The sequence below is a fragment of the Sebastes fasciatus genome, chromosome 6, assembly GCF_043250625.1.
Source record: "Sebastes fasciatus isolate fSebFas1 chromosome 6, fSebFas1.pri, whole genome shotgun sequence".
Lineage (NCBI taxonomy): Eukaryota > Metazoa > Chordata > Actinopteri > Perciformes > Sebastidae > Sebastes > Sebastes fasciatus.
Genome location: NC_133800.1, coordinates 14,316,502 through 14,335,694, shown reverse-complemented (window position 1 = coordinate 14,335,694; position 19,193 = coordinate 14,316,502). Strand labels below are relative to the sequence as shown.

At 40.2% G+C, this 19,193-nt stretch overlaps 1 protein-coding gene across 4 annotated transcripts; it reads right to left on the bottom strand.

Annotated features, from left to right (window-relative positions):
• Positions 1-6,864: 6,864 nt before the first annotated feature.
• naa35 (N-alpha-acetyltransferase 35, NatC auxiliary subunit) lies at positions 6,865-18,943 on the bottom strand. Of its 4 annotated transcripts, none has more exons than XM_074637802.1 (23): positions 17,970-18,943; positions 15,751-15,879; positions 15,606-15,639; positions 15,147-15,261; positions 14,900-14,974; positions 13,900-14,067; positions 13,625-13,691; positions 13,450-13,493; positions 13,316-13,366; positions 12,342-12,425; positions 12,080-12,194; positions 11,624-11,802; positions 11,412-11,471; positions 10,800-10,906; positions 10,539-10,605; positions 10,144-10,242; positions 9,843-10,021; positions 9,595-9,731; positions 9,443-9,510; positions 9,214-9,354; positions 8,883-9,005; positions 7,789-7,869; positions 6,865-7,644 (listed from the first exon to the last, which is right to left on the bottom strand). In XM_074637802.1, the coding sequence occupies exons 1-23, from the start codon at positions 18,049-18,051 to the stop codon at positions 7,585-7,587; spliced, it is 2,265 nt and encodes a 754-aa protein (XP_074493903.1). In that variant the 5' UTR covers positions 18,052-18,943; the 3' UTR covers positions 6,865-7,584. The 4 variants fall into 4 exon arrangements, with proteins under 4 accessions (XP_074493903.1, XP_074493904.1, XP_074493901.1 ...); XM_074637803.1 differs by having other exon boundaries at positions 15,751-15,876; positions 17,970-18,056; XM_074637800.1 differs by having other exon boundaries at positions 7,143-7,644; positions 9,443-9,531.
• Positions 18,944-19,193: the final 250 nt, after the last annotated feature.

Here is a 19,193-nt window from a genome sequence, read left to right as displayed (position 1 = left end):
TTGAATTTTTTTTTTAAAAACTGCTCCTCCTCGGTCTGCGTGGCAGCATCTACCACATCTGCACAAACGTAGACCAAAATACAAACACATTAAATGTGACATTGCCTTTTTTTCAAATTATTTGATAACACAATCGAACACAAAATATATTGACACTTTTTCTGGGGTGCAGCTCAAAAACAAATCAGATTAACACTGTAATATTATTACACAACCATAACATTACAGTTATATCTTTGACAACATGCAAAAAAAACTAAACATCTACTTACTAAACATCTATTTGCTAACCGTCCTTAGCAAAGCAGGCCGAGGCCTGCGCTACCTCGAACTGCTGGAGGGCTGGCCAGTTTGGCCTTTGTGGCCTTCAGCTCCCTCTTAAGCAGTGGGAGCAACATTTTTCTTTGAAATATCTTTTTTTTTTCTCCTCCCAAACATAATATCTGGCAGTCGTTGTTGAAAGAACTCAACAAAATCCAAAGGTACGCTCTCACAGAAAGACCAGCTGGAAAATAACTCCAATCAGCATCATAGAAGGAAGGCTGCACTGCAAACGTGCCAAAGCATGCAACTTGAAAACCAAACCACACACACACACGTGCTAATAAACAAAAACCACACTGAATAAAGGAGGATTCAGCCCTCTGTGTCTTATTGCCACTTTGACTCCGCCGACCGCTTCAAGCGAACTTGCTGCACCAGGACCGCCATTGTCTGCGCATTATTGCGCAGATGTTGTGCCCCTTAAACAGGGGAAATAGTGAGAGAGAAGGATGAATAAATCACACACGCAGCTCTTCCCTTCACTCGTCTCTGTATTGAGTCACATTTTAAATGTAATGCAATGTAAACAAAACTCATACATTTAGACATCTGAACTCAGTTTCTGGACCACAGTGATCATGGCTTAATTACATTTTTAACTTTCTCTAAATCATTTAAATTATCTTTTTAACTGCTTCTAAATGTTCTTAATTTAAATACAGCATTAAGTCTCTTATGAAATGTATTTAAACTTTTTAGCTCACTGGACACGTGAATTCACCTTTAACTGTTATAAAATCAACAACTGCATACACATATATGAATGTCACAACCTAGCTTAAATGCCGACGACAAAGTAACCAGACGGACTCTACGACGGGACCACGATGCATCCGGCAGCTAGCTTACATAGCAACAGCGTTAGCTAGAAACTTTCAAACACAATACAGAGTACAACATGTGCACTTTTCCTCTATAATGAACAACAACAACGTATAACGAATTCTTAACAACATGTGTTTACAACGTTATAGTGCTTTGTGGACGTTATTTACCTTAAACAGGGGAAATAGTGAGAGAGAAGGATGAATGAATCACACACAGCTCTTCCCTTCACTCGTCTCTGTATTGAGTGAGGAAGAGGAGCGCGATCCCCCTACTGGAACCCCGAGGCATTACCAACAGATCAACCCACACACACAAGGATCTGCATCACCTATCTGCATTATTCCTCTTTCTATTTCACTGCATATGTGCTGCATAGTCTCTACAGTGACCAGTTTTTATGCATATTTACATCCAAAAATTAAATGACATGTCCTGAAAATAATACAGTAATAACTGAGACAACAAAGAAATTAGCTTTTCTCTAAATAAATGAATTATGCCTGAAAAATTAATTATTCATGCATTATTCTTGCCTGTCACACAGACTCTCCCTGGAAAGGTCCTGGTGCGGCACGGCCGGATCAGAGCATTTGTACTGTAAACAAAACAATAAATGTAAATATCAATCACATGAACAACTATTAGGCTTAAAATGCAAATATGTTCAATTGTATATGTTTGGGATTAATAATAGTATGTTTTTAACATAATTATTCCCTTCAATTTTATTTAATCATCAACATATCAAATCTATGACAGTTATCAACTTCTCACTAATATACATTTAAAGCAACAATCATTTTACCAGGTTTCAATAGCATGATGCAGATGTGTTGCATATACTTAAAGATTTCTAGCCAAGGCCAATTTGTGACCCTTGTATCTGGTTAGGCTTTCCTGCTTAAAAAGGTCAGAACAAATCATCATTACCACTCCTACATTAGTTAAAATTACCACAAATTAAATAGTGACATTCTTATACACGTGACATGAACGTATAAAAGACGAGTACTAACAACACAAATACCACTACATGTAATACTTACAGTAAACAGTTGGAGGGCCTGCCTCACGGCCTCCACCTCAGCATCATTAATGGACGCAAATTTAGCGGGGCTGTCCATTTTCTGAAGAACAAAATAACACAGTACACAGTCAATCAACTAAACACAACCTTCAGCCAGGTCAGCAATTAGGAATTATGGGCAGGGAGACAGACTTTCCAAATTGGGCTAATGCTACTATTCCATCATACACATGATCTTAATTATTGTGTATTTTAATGAGTTTGCCTGATTTTAAACATGTAGCTAGTGAATTGTTGTAAAGTAGAATCAGGCTTCTAGTGTGTTATAGCCCACACAGTCTGTAATAGTTATTAATATTTAAAACCACGTCTATTCCTGACAGATCAGAACTTTTCTAATTTGGAATCATAGACTTTATTTATTTTCTATTTATTGACACCTTCACTGTGGTTTATCAAGACATGCCACAATGATGGTTGCACTTTAGCTAGCTAATCCTAAAAGTGCAATGTCATCCTTTGTCATAATGGCATTATAGCAGATGAATAGATGTCTGACACACGGTGAAATATAGTCTGGTTCGTGGGATAAAACACGCGGTCCTGCGAAAAAAACACTAGCTAGCTAGCTAGTTAATCCTAAAAGTGCAATGTCATTTGACCAAATTCCCCATTATCTGTATTGTGCATCCCTAATAAATGCATTCCTGAAACTGGCAGTCACACGGTGGGAAAACAAAGCCACAATCTCTTAACAACAACAACAAACACATAACAAAAATATAAACTAGTATAAAAACAATACACTCACTAATTTCAGTACAGCTCAGTCTCCATCAGTCGGTCATCTGCTCTGATCTGTCTGGACCAACTCGCCACACCCAACCTTGGCTAACGTCACCTGCAGCGCCCTTTGTGGATTGCAGTCGATATGACTGATATTGCTGTTTTGAACAACTATTTGATTAAGTCTATATAAGTCTGTATTTCATTTAAAAAAAATAATCTGATCTGTCATTTTTGTTTTGTATCATAATCTCATTGGTGTCACTGCAGTGTAATTGCATAGCTAACTTGCATCTTTATATCCTGAAATCAACTGTATTTCTTCCTGGATGATGCATCATTTTTGGCTGTTGTATCAGTTTTCATCAGTTACCATAACTATCTATAACGGAGCTTATAGTACATTTATATTTAGTTTAACTTTCATATATTACAAATCCTACAACCACCAGCAATCTACAGTTGTAAACTTCAGGGTTACTAACCAATTCCAAAGTTGAGCCTATCTGAAGTCAGTGCTTAAGATTCTGTAGAAAGTCTGTGTTGTGCCACGCCCCATTTCATAACTCATGAACGGTTAATCCTAGAGTCTTCTGGGAGGTGTCATATCACTCAGCAGAGAGTCCCTGTTTCATTGGTGAAGGTTATCACCGCCCCCTACACATTAGCTACGACAAACGGTTCACGAGTTATGAAGGGGGGCGTGGCTAATGTGTAGGGGGCGGGGATAACAACACCAACTTAACAGGCACTCTCTGCTGAGTGATATAACACCTCCCACAAGACTCTACGATAAACGGATCATGAGTTATGAAAGGGGGCGGGGCTAATGTGTAGGGGGCGGGCATAACCTTCACCAATGAAACAGGCACTCTCTGCTGAGTGATATGACACCTCCCACAAGACTCTACGACAAATGGTTCATGAGTTATGAAAGGGGGCGGGGCTAATGTGTAGGGGGCGTGGCTATGACTATATTTTTGCATTTACATATAATCAGGACTGGACCCTTATCATACCCGAGAAATTTGGGGCAGATCGAACTATGTACAGTTGAGTTACAACAACTTCCTGTTTCATGGCGAATGGCTCAAAATGGCCGCCACGCCACGGTCAGGTCGTTCAGTGAAAACTCACCATTTTGATTACTTTTCATCCTCAAGGTCTTAAGATGGTCCTGACCAAATTTCAACTCGATCTGATCAAATCTGTAGGAGGAGTTCGTTAAAGTATACGGCCTATAAAACCCCAGAAATGGGCGAAAAATGGGCAAAATCGCACATAAAAATTCAATATGGCTGACTTCCTGTTGAGTTTTGGGCATACCTCCAAGAGGCTTTTTTGTTTCTCTCCACATCTTACATCTGTCTACCAAATGTTGTACTTGTAGGTGAAACCGGAGCGCATAAAGTTCACAGGTGCCTATCATTTTGCCAAATTTCATGAGATTCCGAGTACATCAAGGTATGTTCACAAGAAAAAAGACATAAGGGGGCGCTAGAGAGCCAACATGCCACACCCAAGCAAAATTTCACCACTAAAATAAAGTAATTACTAGTTTGGATGTGCGTGTAAAGTTTCATAATTTTTTGTGCATCCTAAAGTCTTCAAACATATATTCGTAAATTTTAAAATCACGCAGGAAGTCCAACATAGCTGACTTCCTGTTGGCCGAAAAAATCTCAAAAATATTTAATCCAGGTACGATGACGTCAGCAATGACATACTTGAATTTCGTGAAGATCGAAGAAACTTTCTCTGAAAAACTGCCTACATTAGGGGGCGCTATTTCGCCCGCTATTGACACCCGAGCCCAGTCACTCCAGAACATTGAATTTCCCACCAGTTCTGACGCATATTCCACTTTTGGTGAGTTTTTGGGGATGGCTAAGGTCCCAAAAAGGCAATCTCCCGGCAGAAAAAGAATAATAATACCCAGAAAAACAATAGGTTTTCTTGCACTTCGTGCCAGGACACCGTTGGGTCCTGGCACTTTCGTGCTCGGGCCCTAATTACATGCATGGTCATACCAATGCAAGGAAGGTTTATTTAGTGTTGTGAGGGAGTGGCGAGGAAGGTAATAGGAGGCAGACACCACAAACTTTGTCCAGGGATTTGGGGTTAGTGAGGTAACTTCAGGGTTTTCAGTCCTACAACGGTGGTTCACTTCTTATCGGGGTAGATCGCCATGGTAACTGATGCTGAACACCTACCCTGCTCCGGAGTAGGTTCTGTTCGAGATAAGAGATCAACTCGTATGAAAGCACCGCCTACTGACCAATCAAAGCTCGGTGCAGGGATCGTAAAATAATATTACACAAATACAAAGGAGTTACAGTTATAATTCAGGCTAAAAGCAACACAGTTTAAACTGAGACATGCAGAAAGGACAGCTGGCTAACTGTGTGAATGCGTAAATGAATAAGCTTAAAATATCACTGCCCCATCTACTGTAGGACACATATCATATATTTTCATTTATATTCATAATCGCCTGCCATATTAACTTAGTTTCACGTTAAAGTAGTTTACTGGAAGTAAACTAAAAGGATTAAAGAAGGTCAATTCCACGTATTGTTACGATGGTTTTGTACTTTACATTGGATAGGTAACAGAAACTTGTCTTTACTGAAGCAAACAAATTCTATCAAAGTGCATCATGTGTTACTTGTCAAGTGTCTACTATGAATACTTCAGGGGACGCTATTTAATTTTGTTATAGTACCCCCAAATCCTAAAACTATAACACAATAACGGTGTGTATCTCGATGCTTTTGGAGTAAATTCAGATCAGTTTTACTCATGAAGCGGTAGCAGAACACATACAACCTCATTGTCTGTGTGAGTCACACATATATTGCAAAAAGAGAATTTCAGAAGCCGAGAAAAAGATTTTATCAGCTGTACGTCTATATTCATTTGTTTATGAGATCACTCAGTTTACTACATGTCTAAATACAATTAGAGGAGACATGAAGCATGATCATCATTTTTCAGCATGCCATGTATGGTAATGTACACTTTTTTTAAAAGGGTGACCAGATTCCAACAAACCAAATGTGGGACAAAGAGTATGTTTGTGCAGGGCACGCTACCAAGCCTGAAAGGTAGTCTACAATTTTGATATAATGTCTATCTAACTTAAATAATAAACATTTCTATTCTGTCCCTTATCTTGTAACATCTCCATGCTTTGACCGAACGCATCCATAGATCGGCACATCTCTTTTTGAGCCGCACGTTTCTTGTGAGACTCACAGGAACTGTGTTGAATTGAATGAATTGAAAAATAACTGGAAAATTTCACAAAAAACTCAGAATCAAATTTCCACCAGCTTATAAATACTTATAAGTAGTTTCACAGTCTTTGTTGTAGCTGCTTTTCCTTGTCTTTGTGGTAGTTTCCATCATATTACGCCTAAATCTGCAGCTTGTGACTTTGCGGTGATTCGCAATTTTCCGTTTGGCACAGCGTAGCAAAGACGGTGAAAGGTTAACCTGCACTTGACCTGCATGTGTGCAGTTTGACAGCAAACACAGCCCCGTGTTGACAGCCTTCCCTGCTTTCTTCACAGCAATTGGATAAAAGCCAGATTTTAAAAAAGGCGTCTCTCCTGCAGTGGTTTGACTTTTGAAAACTAGAGCCAATGAAAATGTAGGACATCGTCTCAATATGTGGGACTTGGGACTTTATAACTACTAAAAAGGCTGTGCAGTCCCTCGTAAAGTGGGACACTTTGTCACCCTACTTTTTAAAAGGCGTTTTTGAAAATACTAATCCATATGTTACAGTTGGTAGGCTCATAAGTTTCTCACTTTGTGTCCTAAATGGATTTTATTGTCTTAACAAATCACTGAAAACGTGAAATTCTGTTCCAGCAAGGAATTAAACGACATAATAAGTAAAGACATGTTTTATTATGGTCTTGATATGTGTGACAGCTGCTGGCATTGGTTTGAGGAAGCAGTGCAGATGTTTCCCTGGCATGGAAAGTACTGTATCTCTACCACTGCTGTTAGTTGTGAATTTTGGATCTCTTAAGTGTGTTGCAACTTTACTCTGCACTTACAGGATTATAAACAGTGTGAGTGGTTCTTCCTCTGCAGATTGTCCCAGTGATGCCACCCAGTACTCGCATGAAACTGGTGCTGTATGAGGTAAAACAAGATACTGCAGTCCATTCAGAAACATTTTCATTCAGATAAGCACATAAATACAAAGGAGGGTTTCATATGATTGAATGACATACACTCATTATCATTACAGCCTTCATAAAACTGTTCTGGAAGCAGCTTAGAAAAACTTCCATCGGCCAGTTCCTTGCGCAAAAGCACCTCGACTTGTGTCTGACTCGTGCGCACACACTCACTCACACACACACACAAAGAAACAAACATGAACTTTCACAGGTGCAGATGTGGATCTTGTCAGTCATTTAGGTCCAGTTGTGAGTTCTCTGATCTGGTTTCATCTCTCATTCCGGTGAAAAAAAAGAATCGGGTGTATCAAACACTCCTTTACAGTTAGGTGAGGTTCAGGTGAGGGTACGGTCTACAGTGGCTGATGGTCTTTATGATGACACTCTCGTACTGTAGTCAACCCGCGGTGCAGAGCAGAATCAGATAATCTTGACCACAGGGAAGTACTTGTGAGCTGAGAAGTCAAATTCCGGGAGCACCTAATGAGGCAAAAAGGCATTTTACTTCACAACATGAACCATTAACCACCATCAAGATAAACTTAACACAATGCACGTCGATTAAACACAAAACTGTATCCACAGAAGCAAACGATAATCCAGGGAATGTGCGTGTTGTGTTACCTTGGTCTCCTTCTTGTGCCCTCCAGCCAGGAGCTTCGTAACTACTATGTTGGGCTTGGCCACCTTCAGTATACGGATCACCTGTTAGCAAATCATTAACTGGTTATTAGTAGTTGAGCAAAGGTAAAAACTAGAGTACAAACAAACCATTTAACTTCATGACCCAATGAAACTGAGGCTGCTTTTGAATGATTGAATGGTTTGAATGCTGTCATACTAACTGATTTACCAAAAAGTAGCACAGGTCCAGATGAGAAAATCTTTTCAGGAATAGATTTTGATAAATAAATTTACGCTCAAGAATCTGGGGACTCGTAGCTCCTTAACAAATGAAAATCAAACTACACTAAACTTACGCCTCTGTACACACCCAAAGGTGTTTTAAGTTCTTCTGGCTGATTAGACCTCTGCTCAAATCTCAAATCTCCATCTACCAATCAAAATGATAAAGGTGTGTGACCCCATACATGTCCTCCTGTGTACCAACTCCTTCCCTCAGGCAGACGCTTCAGGATCCCACAGTGCCGGCTCAACCGCTTTAAGAACTCCTTTGTCCCCCCGTCCATCTGCTTTTTTTACTCTTACTGCACATAGTACACTATTATTAATGACTACTGGTGTGTTGTATGACAGGCAGTGTGCAATTTGTTGGTTGGTGTCTATGCATGTACTGTAGGTATGCACTATGTTATTATGTATTTCTTAAGAGCAGATACTGTATGTGTCCAAAACAAGTTTCCTATGGGACAATAAAGTCTATCTTATGTTATCTTAATTTGTCCCACCCTAACAGGTGGCAGACGTCACCCAATTAGTCTATACACACCCACACAGTCCTGAGAAGAGTTCATACCTGTGTGGGTGTTCAGAGGCTTTAAAAAAGGGAACCTTTTTCAACCAGCTGTTTCATCGCAGTGTGGGCAGACGAACGGCACCCGGCCTCCCCCCGTGTTGCCGTTCATCTGCCGGGCTACACGGAGGGAAGCCAAACCAAATTCATCTACACATACTGCGATGACACAGAGCTGGTTGAAAATCAGCAACATTTCCCTTTAAGAGCAGGCATTTATTTTACAATAGTTCAATTTCCTGACCTCAGGGTCTGGGGTTGGCACATTTTCTAGGATGAGCTTGGCCTGCTGGAAGTGTTTGCTGGCGGCCATGTAGAGGTCAGCGGAACCTGGCGGAGGATTGTACTTCTTCAGATCAGACATCTCCTGGAGAGGGAAAGAAGGGGCAACGTCAGAGATAGAGCAGGAACATTGAAGGGCAAGTCCAACAAAGGAAACAATTCAAAAAGGAAAGGTGATTTGATGAGGGAAAAGAAGAGTGGAGGAGAAAGAATGAGAATAATGGGTTCAAATGAAGGGGGGGACAGAAAATGTGGAGACCCTGCTGGATGAATTACATCCAAACCAACAGTACCTTGAACTGGATATAGTGCACGGGTGGGGGGGTGACCACGCTGTTGAAGGGGGCGAAGCGATGCTCGTAGCGAACCTGCTCGCTGTCCAACTCAAACTGAGGCTTACGCACCTTCCCGTCCATATCCAAAGCTACCATAGTCTGAGGAGAGAGAAAGAGGATGGTTAACACTGTATATGTCAAATAAGAGAGAGGAGAGGTCAAAAGTGTGTCTGTACTGATGTCCTACCTTGTACATGCCAGCACACATGTTCTGGTACGCTTGGCTCATGGTGATCTCCTTGCTGAGAGGGCGAACTGCAGAGGATGACACGCAGACTTTGGTTAACGTGGTATCATACCCTGAGAACACTCAGCCACAGAGGCTACAATAGAGCGTACCTTTTTTCTTCTTCTTGGTCTTTTTACTGCTGCGTCCTTTCACCTGCTCCTCCATAATACGCTCCTCTGCCATCTGTGAGGAGTCGGCTCTGCTCAGAGTGGACATCAGCCACGCGTAGAGGAACTCAGACAGATACCTACAGTCAAAAAACGAACGCATATTTATTCACAGATGATTTACAATACACCTGCGCATGCTGTAGAGAGATTTAGAGTTACAAGCAACAAACACATATGTGTGCTCTTACCAGTAGATGTAGTAGTATTCGTGCATGCTGTACAGCTCCAGCTCAAAACCGCTCAGCAGGTACTGGATCATGATCCTCAGGTTGTGGTAGAGGATCCAGGTGCCCAGACAGGCTAGATGCTGCCGCTGAGGCTCAAGTTTCATCAGCAAACTATGCAGGGCTGCATCCACCTTCTCTGCCTGTAGAGCACAAAAGAAGTAGTCAGTTTTTGCCCTCAGAGCAGGTGAGGTATCTAACTCGTGTGGCGCAAAAGGCAAAAAACAGTGGAGGAATATGACAGAGGAAACGGCTGCAGCATCACCTCGTCCTGCAGTGTGGCAAACTCTTCAAGAATGTGACCCAGTTTGTCTCTCTGTCGAGCTCGGTTGTGTCCGTGGATCTGGATCAGACTGCAGAACGGCTGCAGGGAGAATTGACAAGACACAAACAAATAAACACACAGCTTTACCACTTGCCTATTCATGTCATGGGCTGATGATAAATTCCAAAAATAGCTTCTTTACATCCCACTAGATACCACCACTCTCATTAAACTCTCTTTTGAGTCAGCTATTTTACATCTCTCCTCATAAACTATTCCCTTTTAAACTTTTTCAACTACTGAAACAAACGTATGCAAAAGTGAAAGCAGCCCATAAAGTTCACTAAACGACTAAATGCACCAGACTATAACTTTGAGCTGTAAAGGTAACATACCCTGGAGCAGTGCGTAACAAAGGAGTCAATGTAATCCTTGGCCTGGTGGTTGTTGAACAGACAACATCTGGAGAGAGACGGGTGCAGACACACACAAGATAAGCCTGAGACATCTTGAGACACAATAAGCTCACTTAAGAGAGATCCATATCATGCTTACACACACAAATAAAATAAATTAAATTAAATTAAACTAAATAAAAAATGGGAGTGACATTAAATGAGTCACATCTTTAATCATTTAACCGATGACAGACGTACTTGTAGGAGAGGACAGGCGGGCTGACGAAGTATCTCAGAGCATCTTTAATCATGTCCTGCATCAGGTGGGTCCCAAACACTTTCTTATTATCGATCAGGAACGTTGTCTGGATTTAGGAAAACAATCCCTTTAGTTCTAAAACACTGGGTTCTTAAACAGTTTTTAATTATAAGATTATATATCATGTGAAGGTTTTATTCATTGTTACATGTATACAAACTACCTACTCTGTAGGCATCAGAGGAAAAAGCAACGAGTAGCAACGGTTAATCGATTAGTTGTCAACTATAAATTTATCGCCAACTATTTGGATAATTGATTAATCGGTTTGAGTAATCTTTTAAGAAAAAAAAAAGTACAAATTCTCTGATTCCAGCTTCTTAAATGTGAATATGTTCTGGTTTCTTTACTCCTCTATGACAGTAAACTGAATATCTTTGTGTTGTTGACAAAACAAGACATTTGAGGACGTCATCTCAGGCTTTGGGAAACACTGAAACACTGACAATTTATATAGACCAAACAACTAATTGATTAATCAAGAAAATAATCAACAGATTAATTGACAATAAAAATCGTTAGTTGCAGCCCTAATGGTTTTATTAACTCACCTGGAGTAAAGATCTGGAGAGCACACAGGGAGACTGCTCACTGAACTCACAGAAGAAGTCCTGAAAAACCCCACAAACAAACTATTCATATTGTTTGAATTCATAAGCATTTATCATTTATAATATCCTAGAAAGCATGTGTATGTATAGGGTGATGACCAATTTAAGGTTACTGGTTGAGAACGTAAAGTAAGATCTGGAAATGTGTTCACCAGTATGCCATGCAGGTTGGTGGTGTTGATCACGTCACAGACGGTCTTGATGCGTTCTATGAGTTTGCTGAAGTAGGCCACCATGTCCTCCCTCTTGATGATCTTGGCGTATCGAGGAAAAGTAGGTGGCAGCAGTCTCTGGTTTACCAGGGGCTCAAAGCCCATCATGATGGGGTGGTCTGCAGCATACACAGAAAAAAACAACACAAACGATTAACACAGGTCCCGTTTAAAAGTCATCTTCCCTAAAAGGCTGCCTCAGCTACATGGTCCTTTAACTGGATGGGTGGGGAGCAAGAATGTGTGTGTGATACTTTATTTAATTTAGTTCAAACTGAATCCTAAGTATGTGCGGGGTGTGTAAGTGTGTGTGTGTGTGTGTGGTTCGTGAACTTATTCCAACTATGTGCTTGACTCTACGGCTGACAGGTGTGCACATGTGAGTATGTATGTTACCTCCTTTAGTGGTGTCATTCTGGGACTGGATGCCGTGCTGAATACTGGAATGCATGGCTGATAGGAGATCAGCTGCCTGAACCACAAGCTTCTGGGCCTCGCCCACCGAGCTGGTCTGATAAAGACACAACCGTAAACAAAAAACACACACGACAACAAAGAAGAAATTTAACAACACACAATCCTCTTCACTGCTCGGTAATAAGCAGAAGAACATTTGAAAATCCATGTCATTAATTGTCTAATTGTGTGTGTTTGTTACCTCTTTCTTGGTAAAGGTGATCAGTGCAGTCAGTAGAAGGCGTGTGAACTTGATTCTATTGAAAAGTGCCAAAAACTGCTGATGCTGGGAAAATAAAGCATGAGAACATTGAACAGGCTCACGTGTATATGCAGAGCTATTAATACATATGAAGACAATGGAGTAGAAGCGCTGCTGGGTCTTTGTAGTAATCACATACAGGTGCTCTTTGGATCCTTCAGGGGTACTGTGCTTGTGAATCATGTGAAGGGCTCATTGCATGGGTGAAATATGGTCTCAAAAAAGTACAAAATGCAAGTCTCGCTAAAAAATAATCCAGGGCACACTGTAGTGTTTGAACAAATAAAATGTCTATATTTTACATGGCAATAATTGTTTAAAATGACCTACGCCTTGCGACCAACATACAGTGTGCCTTGGATTAGTTTTTAGGGAGACTTGCATTTTGTACTTTATTGAGACCATATTCCACCCATGCAACGAGAGCCCTTCACAAGATCTATTAATACATGTATTTCCTAATTTGTCTTTGAAGCTTTACAAGGCACAAGAAATCGTTAAAGGCTGACTTTTTGTTTTGTTTTGACCACCCTGACAAAGTCCATTTTTGGGTCTGAGTTTTTTCCTGCTTCATTATTATTATTATTATTACTGTAATGAACAGCTGGAAATTCCAGAGTCTCCAAAGGTCATACGAGTCCCACACTCTGATGGAAAACAAAGTCTAACAGGCAGAGATTGAGACGGAGGGTTTGAGGTTTACTTTGTGGCTGAAATGTTGGGATGCTGGGCTAAATTGATAAAGAGCAGTGACGCTCTTTATCTTATCTACTTGTATTCATATGGATTTTATGTTGAAACTGCAAAAGCATCAGTCTGAAACAACTAGTGTTCAGCTTTCGGTTGGTCTTAATGCTATTCCAAAAACAAACCTTTAACAAAAAGCAAAGACTCCACACACATGGAGGACTTACCTCCAGCTCAACCTCCGGGTTTCGCTGCTCACCCTGTCGAATGCGCGTGCTCTGAGGCAGTAGAGGAGAAACCGATATAACCACATTCTCATCAGCAGTGTTTAATTGAAATGGCAGAGATTGAGAACAAATACCTTAACTTTCCTCTGTAACTCATCCTCCACGTCTTTCAGCATACCTGGTAGGAAGAACAAATAAGAGAGGGGTTACCTCAGCTTTGTTCATCTGAACCAACAGCATTACTCTGCAGTGGCCTCAGTACACGTGAAGCTGTAGGCTTAATGATCTATCACAGTACAGCACTTGTACCTGTCACCCGCAGGTCTGTGACATTATTGGCCATCTTGAAGCCATAGGTCATGGCCTGGAAATCCTCCTACAGGAAAAATTTGGTAAATACACATTTCCACAGTTGCAATTTTAACATTATTTTTTTAAATAAATGTGATACATGGGCAAAGCAGAAACACCAATGATAAAAAAAATATTCCCTGACCCCCAGGGAATGTAAAAGCCTAGACAATAGCTCAAATCTTGCCAAACACACACACACATACACTGACAGACTGGAGAAAGTTGCTTACCTCCTCGAACACAGCAGCCTTGTTGACTTTCTCTCGGGCGATGTCGCACACTTTGAGGATGCCCAGGGCGAAGGCTTTGAGAGCTGGCTCCTCAATCAGGTCTGGGTTATGGACGTATAGACAGGTGAACACAGTCTGCGCCAGCGAGTGTCCCTCCAGCCATGTAATCTAGGAATACACACAAACATGCACACATGAGTGCTGGGTTTCCCACAGTGGTAATGATCTAAAATCCAATGGGCTTCAATGACTATAAGGTCAAAACAGCTTTGTGACTTTTGTCAGTTCAGAATAAAAGAAAATAGTTTGGAATACACAAGCTTGCCCTTTATTATTTATATTGCCATTTTTGTATTTTGTTGTTAAGTGTCAAACATCTTAAATTCTCTGTGACTTCCCAAAATTACCTATCAAATTCCCTGATGTTTTTCAGTCTGCATTACATCTCTCCAAATTCAACATTTCAGAAAATCGTTGACCATTGGGAATTACTTGACCAGTGATCTTTAATAACCCGCTAAGGCTGCATTCACACCAGATCAGGCGTTGCGGCGGTGTGGGAGAGTCACTTTATTGGCCCATTAACTGAGACTATTAGCGTCTTTTGTTCCCTCATGGTTGTGTTGTACAGCTCTGGATCGCAGGTTACGTGATTGGCCACTGCAGCGTGACGCCGGGTTGCGTTTCTCCAAAAGTTGATTCTATTTCTACTTTTCTGCTGCAGGCTGCAGCTGTATTTTTTGGCACCCTCTGCGGCTGCTGCAGCCCAAACGTTCTACACCCATCCAAAATTAATGGGGAAAACTTGCGTTTTTGCCGCACCGCTGGATCTGGTGTGATTGCAGCCTAACTCTGTACCCACTCTTTATTCTTTTCGCTGTGGACGGGAGCTACTCAAAAGAGAAAATCTGTCCATCGTGGGTCAGTAAAACGCAAACCTCTACATTCATATCACACACAAAACTCACAACGTTTACAGTATAACAAAGCGCTAACTCACCAAACAGCAGAAAGATGTGTCTATGATCCCGATGAGTTCAGGAAGACTGAGGTCTTTCACCTTAATGGCACCTTCCTAAAACGAACACAAGAGAGTAAATAACTCAGAACTAGGTGGTTAATTATACTGTTTATAATGAAAACTAATTTAACTAGACAATGCAATCAGAGTAGTACATTTGAATTAAGAAAAATAGGCTCTGTCTTGATTACAGACAAGTTGCTGTTTTCATTGGATGGTACTGTACCTTGATAGCTTGTTCAAAGTTGAGAACTTTCCTGTTGACCTGGTTTCCAATCATTCCGGCGTCCATCTTCGGATCCATCATCTCTATGGCTGACATGGCCTCAAACAAACCAAACCTGCCACAATAGCAGAACGTGCAATGTCTGTTTTGTATGCGTGTTTACAAAGGTTCAACAAATCCTACTGATCCAATAGCTGGCGGAAATACCAGTATGGTTAAATTCAAACATGTTTATGCCAAAAAATTACAAGAATTCCATGTTTCATTGTAATTACTCTGTCTTGTCAATGCTATGACGTTTCTGAAACGGAGATTAGACTTTAGGGACATGAAAACTCTCCATTGAAATCAGCTCATTTTTTGGGGAGGGGAAGCAGGCATCACCTAATAATTTATAGTAATTTGAGCGAACTGACTCTTTAAAGTGTAAGTATGCAAAAAGCACTTTGTCCTACTCACAGTTTGTCATGAAGCAACTCTCCAAGGTTCAACTCTGCATGAATAAAGGATGAGGACAAGAAAAAGAGAAAAGTAGGAACACGTCAGTACCTTTCATAACTGCCCACATACGACCCACTCACGCAAGCACTAGCAGAGCCTGTACCTTTGCATGCGCCCTTGAATTCATGCGTAATATCAACCCAGTTGGCATTGTTCTTCATCTTTTCTGGGATGCCCAGCCCCCAGCCAGCATCATCATCCTCAACTGCTGACTTCATCACCATGGTGACTACTGAAGAGAAACACAAAGAGAAACAGGACAAAATGTTCAAAATATTACAAAATGTCAACTATTACAAGCATTTTCTTTTTAAACTAGTGGGAAAATGTCAAAGTATTTTGTGTCTGACTGCCAAACAGATCATGTCAACATGACATTCATTAAGTGTCATTGTTCACACGCTTCAAGTAGACCTCTCTCTTGTCAGACATTATGCCTCACCATAGCAGGAGGAACACAGGTGTAACTAATAACATTAATGATGGCTCTCATCAGTTTGGGTGTGACAGTAAGCCATAAATAAACCTGTTTTTAAAAGTGAAATTGTCCACAGTAAGAAAACTTAGCAGTATATGATTGGCTCAAGTCACGGGTCAGATGAAGACCCAATGAAGAGGAAAAATCCACATTTACATTCACACAATCATTTACTACATTAATTCACCGTCTCCACTGGACACTCCAAAGGTTAGTTGGCAAACACTCTGCTGGTTTATCGAGCTTTAAACAAGCTTTAAGCACGTAGTGCAATCAATACAGTCAGGTCACAAGTTGAAACGATATCTCTGTATGTACACTGATCGGGTGTGGATGTTGTAATAATCCAGCGTGGACCAGTGTAATAACTGGGCATTCAAAATCATTACATATTAAATCCAACAAACAACACCTTTGTCATATTTTCTGTCACATTTTCCACTGATGAATGTGAGAACAAACTTAAACAGCTATTATCCTACAGGTTGCTGTATATTCTTAATGTTCATACTTGACCTCTACTCCTGCAAAGCTGGACAGACAGTATATTATGATCTCGGGCAACAGGAAAGGATTAACATCATGCTCTGTGTACTGACTTGAGAAGCTTAAATCAGAGCCTAAAAAGGTGTAAATTGCACGCCTGAGTGCACTGGAAACTCTCAGGCTTTTTTTTAATTTTTTTTATTGAAGATAATTCATTTACAAACATTAAGGCATTGTAATCTAAATTCAACACTTCTAACATACAAGACACAATTGGATAGGAAAGATAACTTAAATTATAAAAAATAATATAATAACAAAAATAAAAGAGGGTAGAAAATAATTAAAGGAACAAAAAAAGAAATGCATAAATAAATAATAAGACTGCACTCTTCCATAGTAGCTTTAGGGGTCATCATCATATATGTTCAGTTCTTCATAAGCTCTGAGGAGACACTTTGCATGTTGTCCTTTCATTAGTCTTAAAGCACTGAGATGATTGTCCAAAAGGTAAATAGGGGTTTCATTTTTCCTCCATTTGGATGCATGGATGAAAAAATTAGCCAGCAGTATCAGATTGTTCAATATCAAGTCACTCTTAATGTCCTTCATGTTAATACCAAACACAATATTTCATCTTGTGAGATGAGCAAGTATTTGGATTCTGGTTCACAGCCAGTCCTGCAAATCTTCCCAGAATATATACAGTGGAAAAACAGATGATCAGTAGTTTCAATCTCAGTCTCACAAACGTTGCAGTTCTTGTGATCAACATTAAATCTCAGTCTTAGCCATTCATTGGATGGATACATGTCAGACCAGTACTGTGACTGTGCTAGATTTAGACTGATTTATGGAGGTATATTTACATCATAATGTTTAGAGCACATCTATCAGATATTGGGGAAATACATTTCTATTGAGATGTACAGAGTTAAGAGGCAAAGACTGCAGCCAGTGATCTGTGTGAGACATATGAACACACTGAAGTAGATTGTATCTGATCAACATAATTACAAAGAAGATATTGATGCATTCCCTTCAGCCAAATACAACTTATTAGCTGGAAAACATGTCAAACGAGAGTAACAGTCTGTCAGCTTATTTGTTGCTATTTTGGCACCATCATCAACAACAACGTAAAGAGTCAAAACTGCATTTCAGGGTATCAGAAGACATGTTAGCTACCAACGTCAAAGTAGCATTGTGCTAACAGGCTAATGTGTCTCACAGTGGATGTTTCCTCTGAACAAAGCTTGAATATCTTCATCTTAACACCTTATTCAATTTGTTCAGGTATGCAAAAACAAGAATACTGTTATTAGGAAGTCATATGTTGGTTGTATAATAGCACGTACCTTCAGTATGTAGTATTAACCATGTAGCTCCTAGAGATCTCTTCAACGACTGTAGAGATCGGCGCATACAATATGACGTCATAGGCCACTGTTAATCTGGGAAATGTAGTTCTTACAATGTCATGAAGGAGACAAGCCCCCCCAATGACCAGTTTTATAGCTTGAAACCACTTGAAACCTGCTCAATGCAGGACAAAGACAGTAATGCATTTTTTCTTATTAATTTAATTTTAATTCTCGCAAAGTTCCACATTCACAAGTGTAAATTTACCCCAAAAAAGCCTAATTTCTTTGTATTTATGAAAGATATGGAATTATATCTGTCAACAATTTATTCCTCACAAAACAGAAATGCAATGAAAACAATGAATGTATGCAATATCTTTAAAGTTTTCAAGTGAAATTATTGTCATACTCTCACGTGGTCTTTTTTTTTAATTTGATGTTAGTTTTGTTTCATGTCTGTTGTCCTTTTATTTTTGGCACAGCTCTTTGTTTATGTTTTCGCTATGCTTCTTCTGTATGTAAATGTTTTTAATGTTTTCTGCTGTTACCATGTATACTTCCATTTTGAAATTAAAAAAATATATATAAAAAAACCTGGGCAGTGCAGGTTTAAAACTATCTAAAAGTTATATTTTGGTGAAGGTTATGATGCACTTGGCTCATTAGGGAGCTTTTTCCATCCTCAGCCTAAACTGCGCCTAAAATCTAGTGATGTGTCGTCACGAACGAGCCGGTTCAGAGAGCCGGCTCTTTTAAGTGAGCAATAAGAGCTGGCTCCCGTCCGAGAGACATTTTCTTTTTTTTCCTTTTCCTTTAATTAATTCAAGGCAGAATGATAGGACGATCTTCTCCGCGCCACAGGCACTTCATGCACTGACTGTGACCGAATGTTGTGTTAATGACGTCCGTGCGACCAATCAGGTGATGACAGACAAGGATCATACAATCAAGCAGGGAGGGGCGGCGCGCTGATGGTCTACAGGTAGTGAGCAGGAGGGAGAGGAGGAGAGAAAGGGAGAGGAGTCGGAAAAGAAGCAGCATGTAAAATTACGGTATTCTGGAAATTATAAGGTTTAGTATAATTAAATTGAATAATTTAAGTGATATATGTGCACACATACTAATTATTCACAGTAATCGATTCACGCTTTTATTAGCTCGAGACTTGACTATTGTAATGCACTGTATGTTGGTCTCAACCAGGCTTCCCTTGCGCGC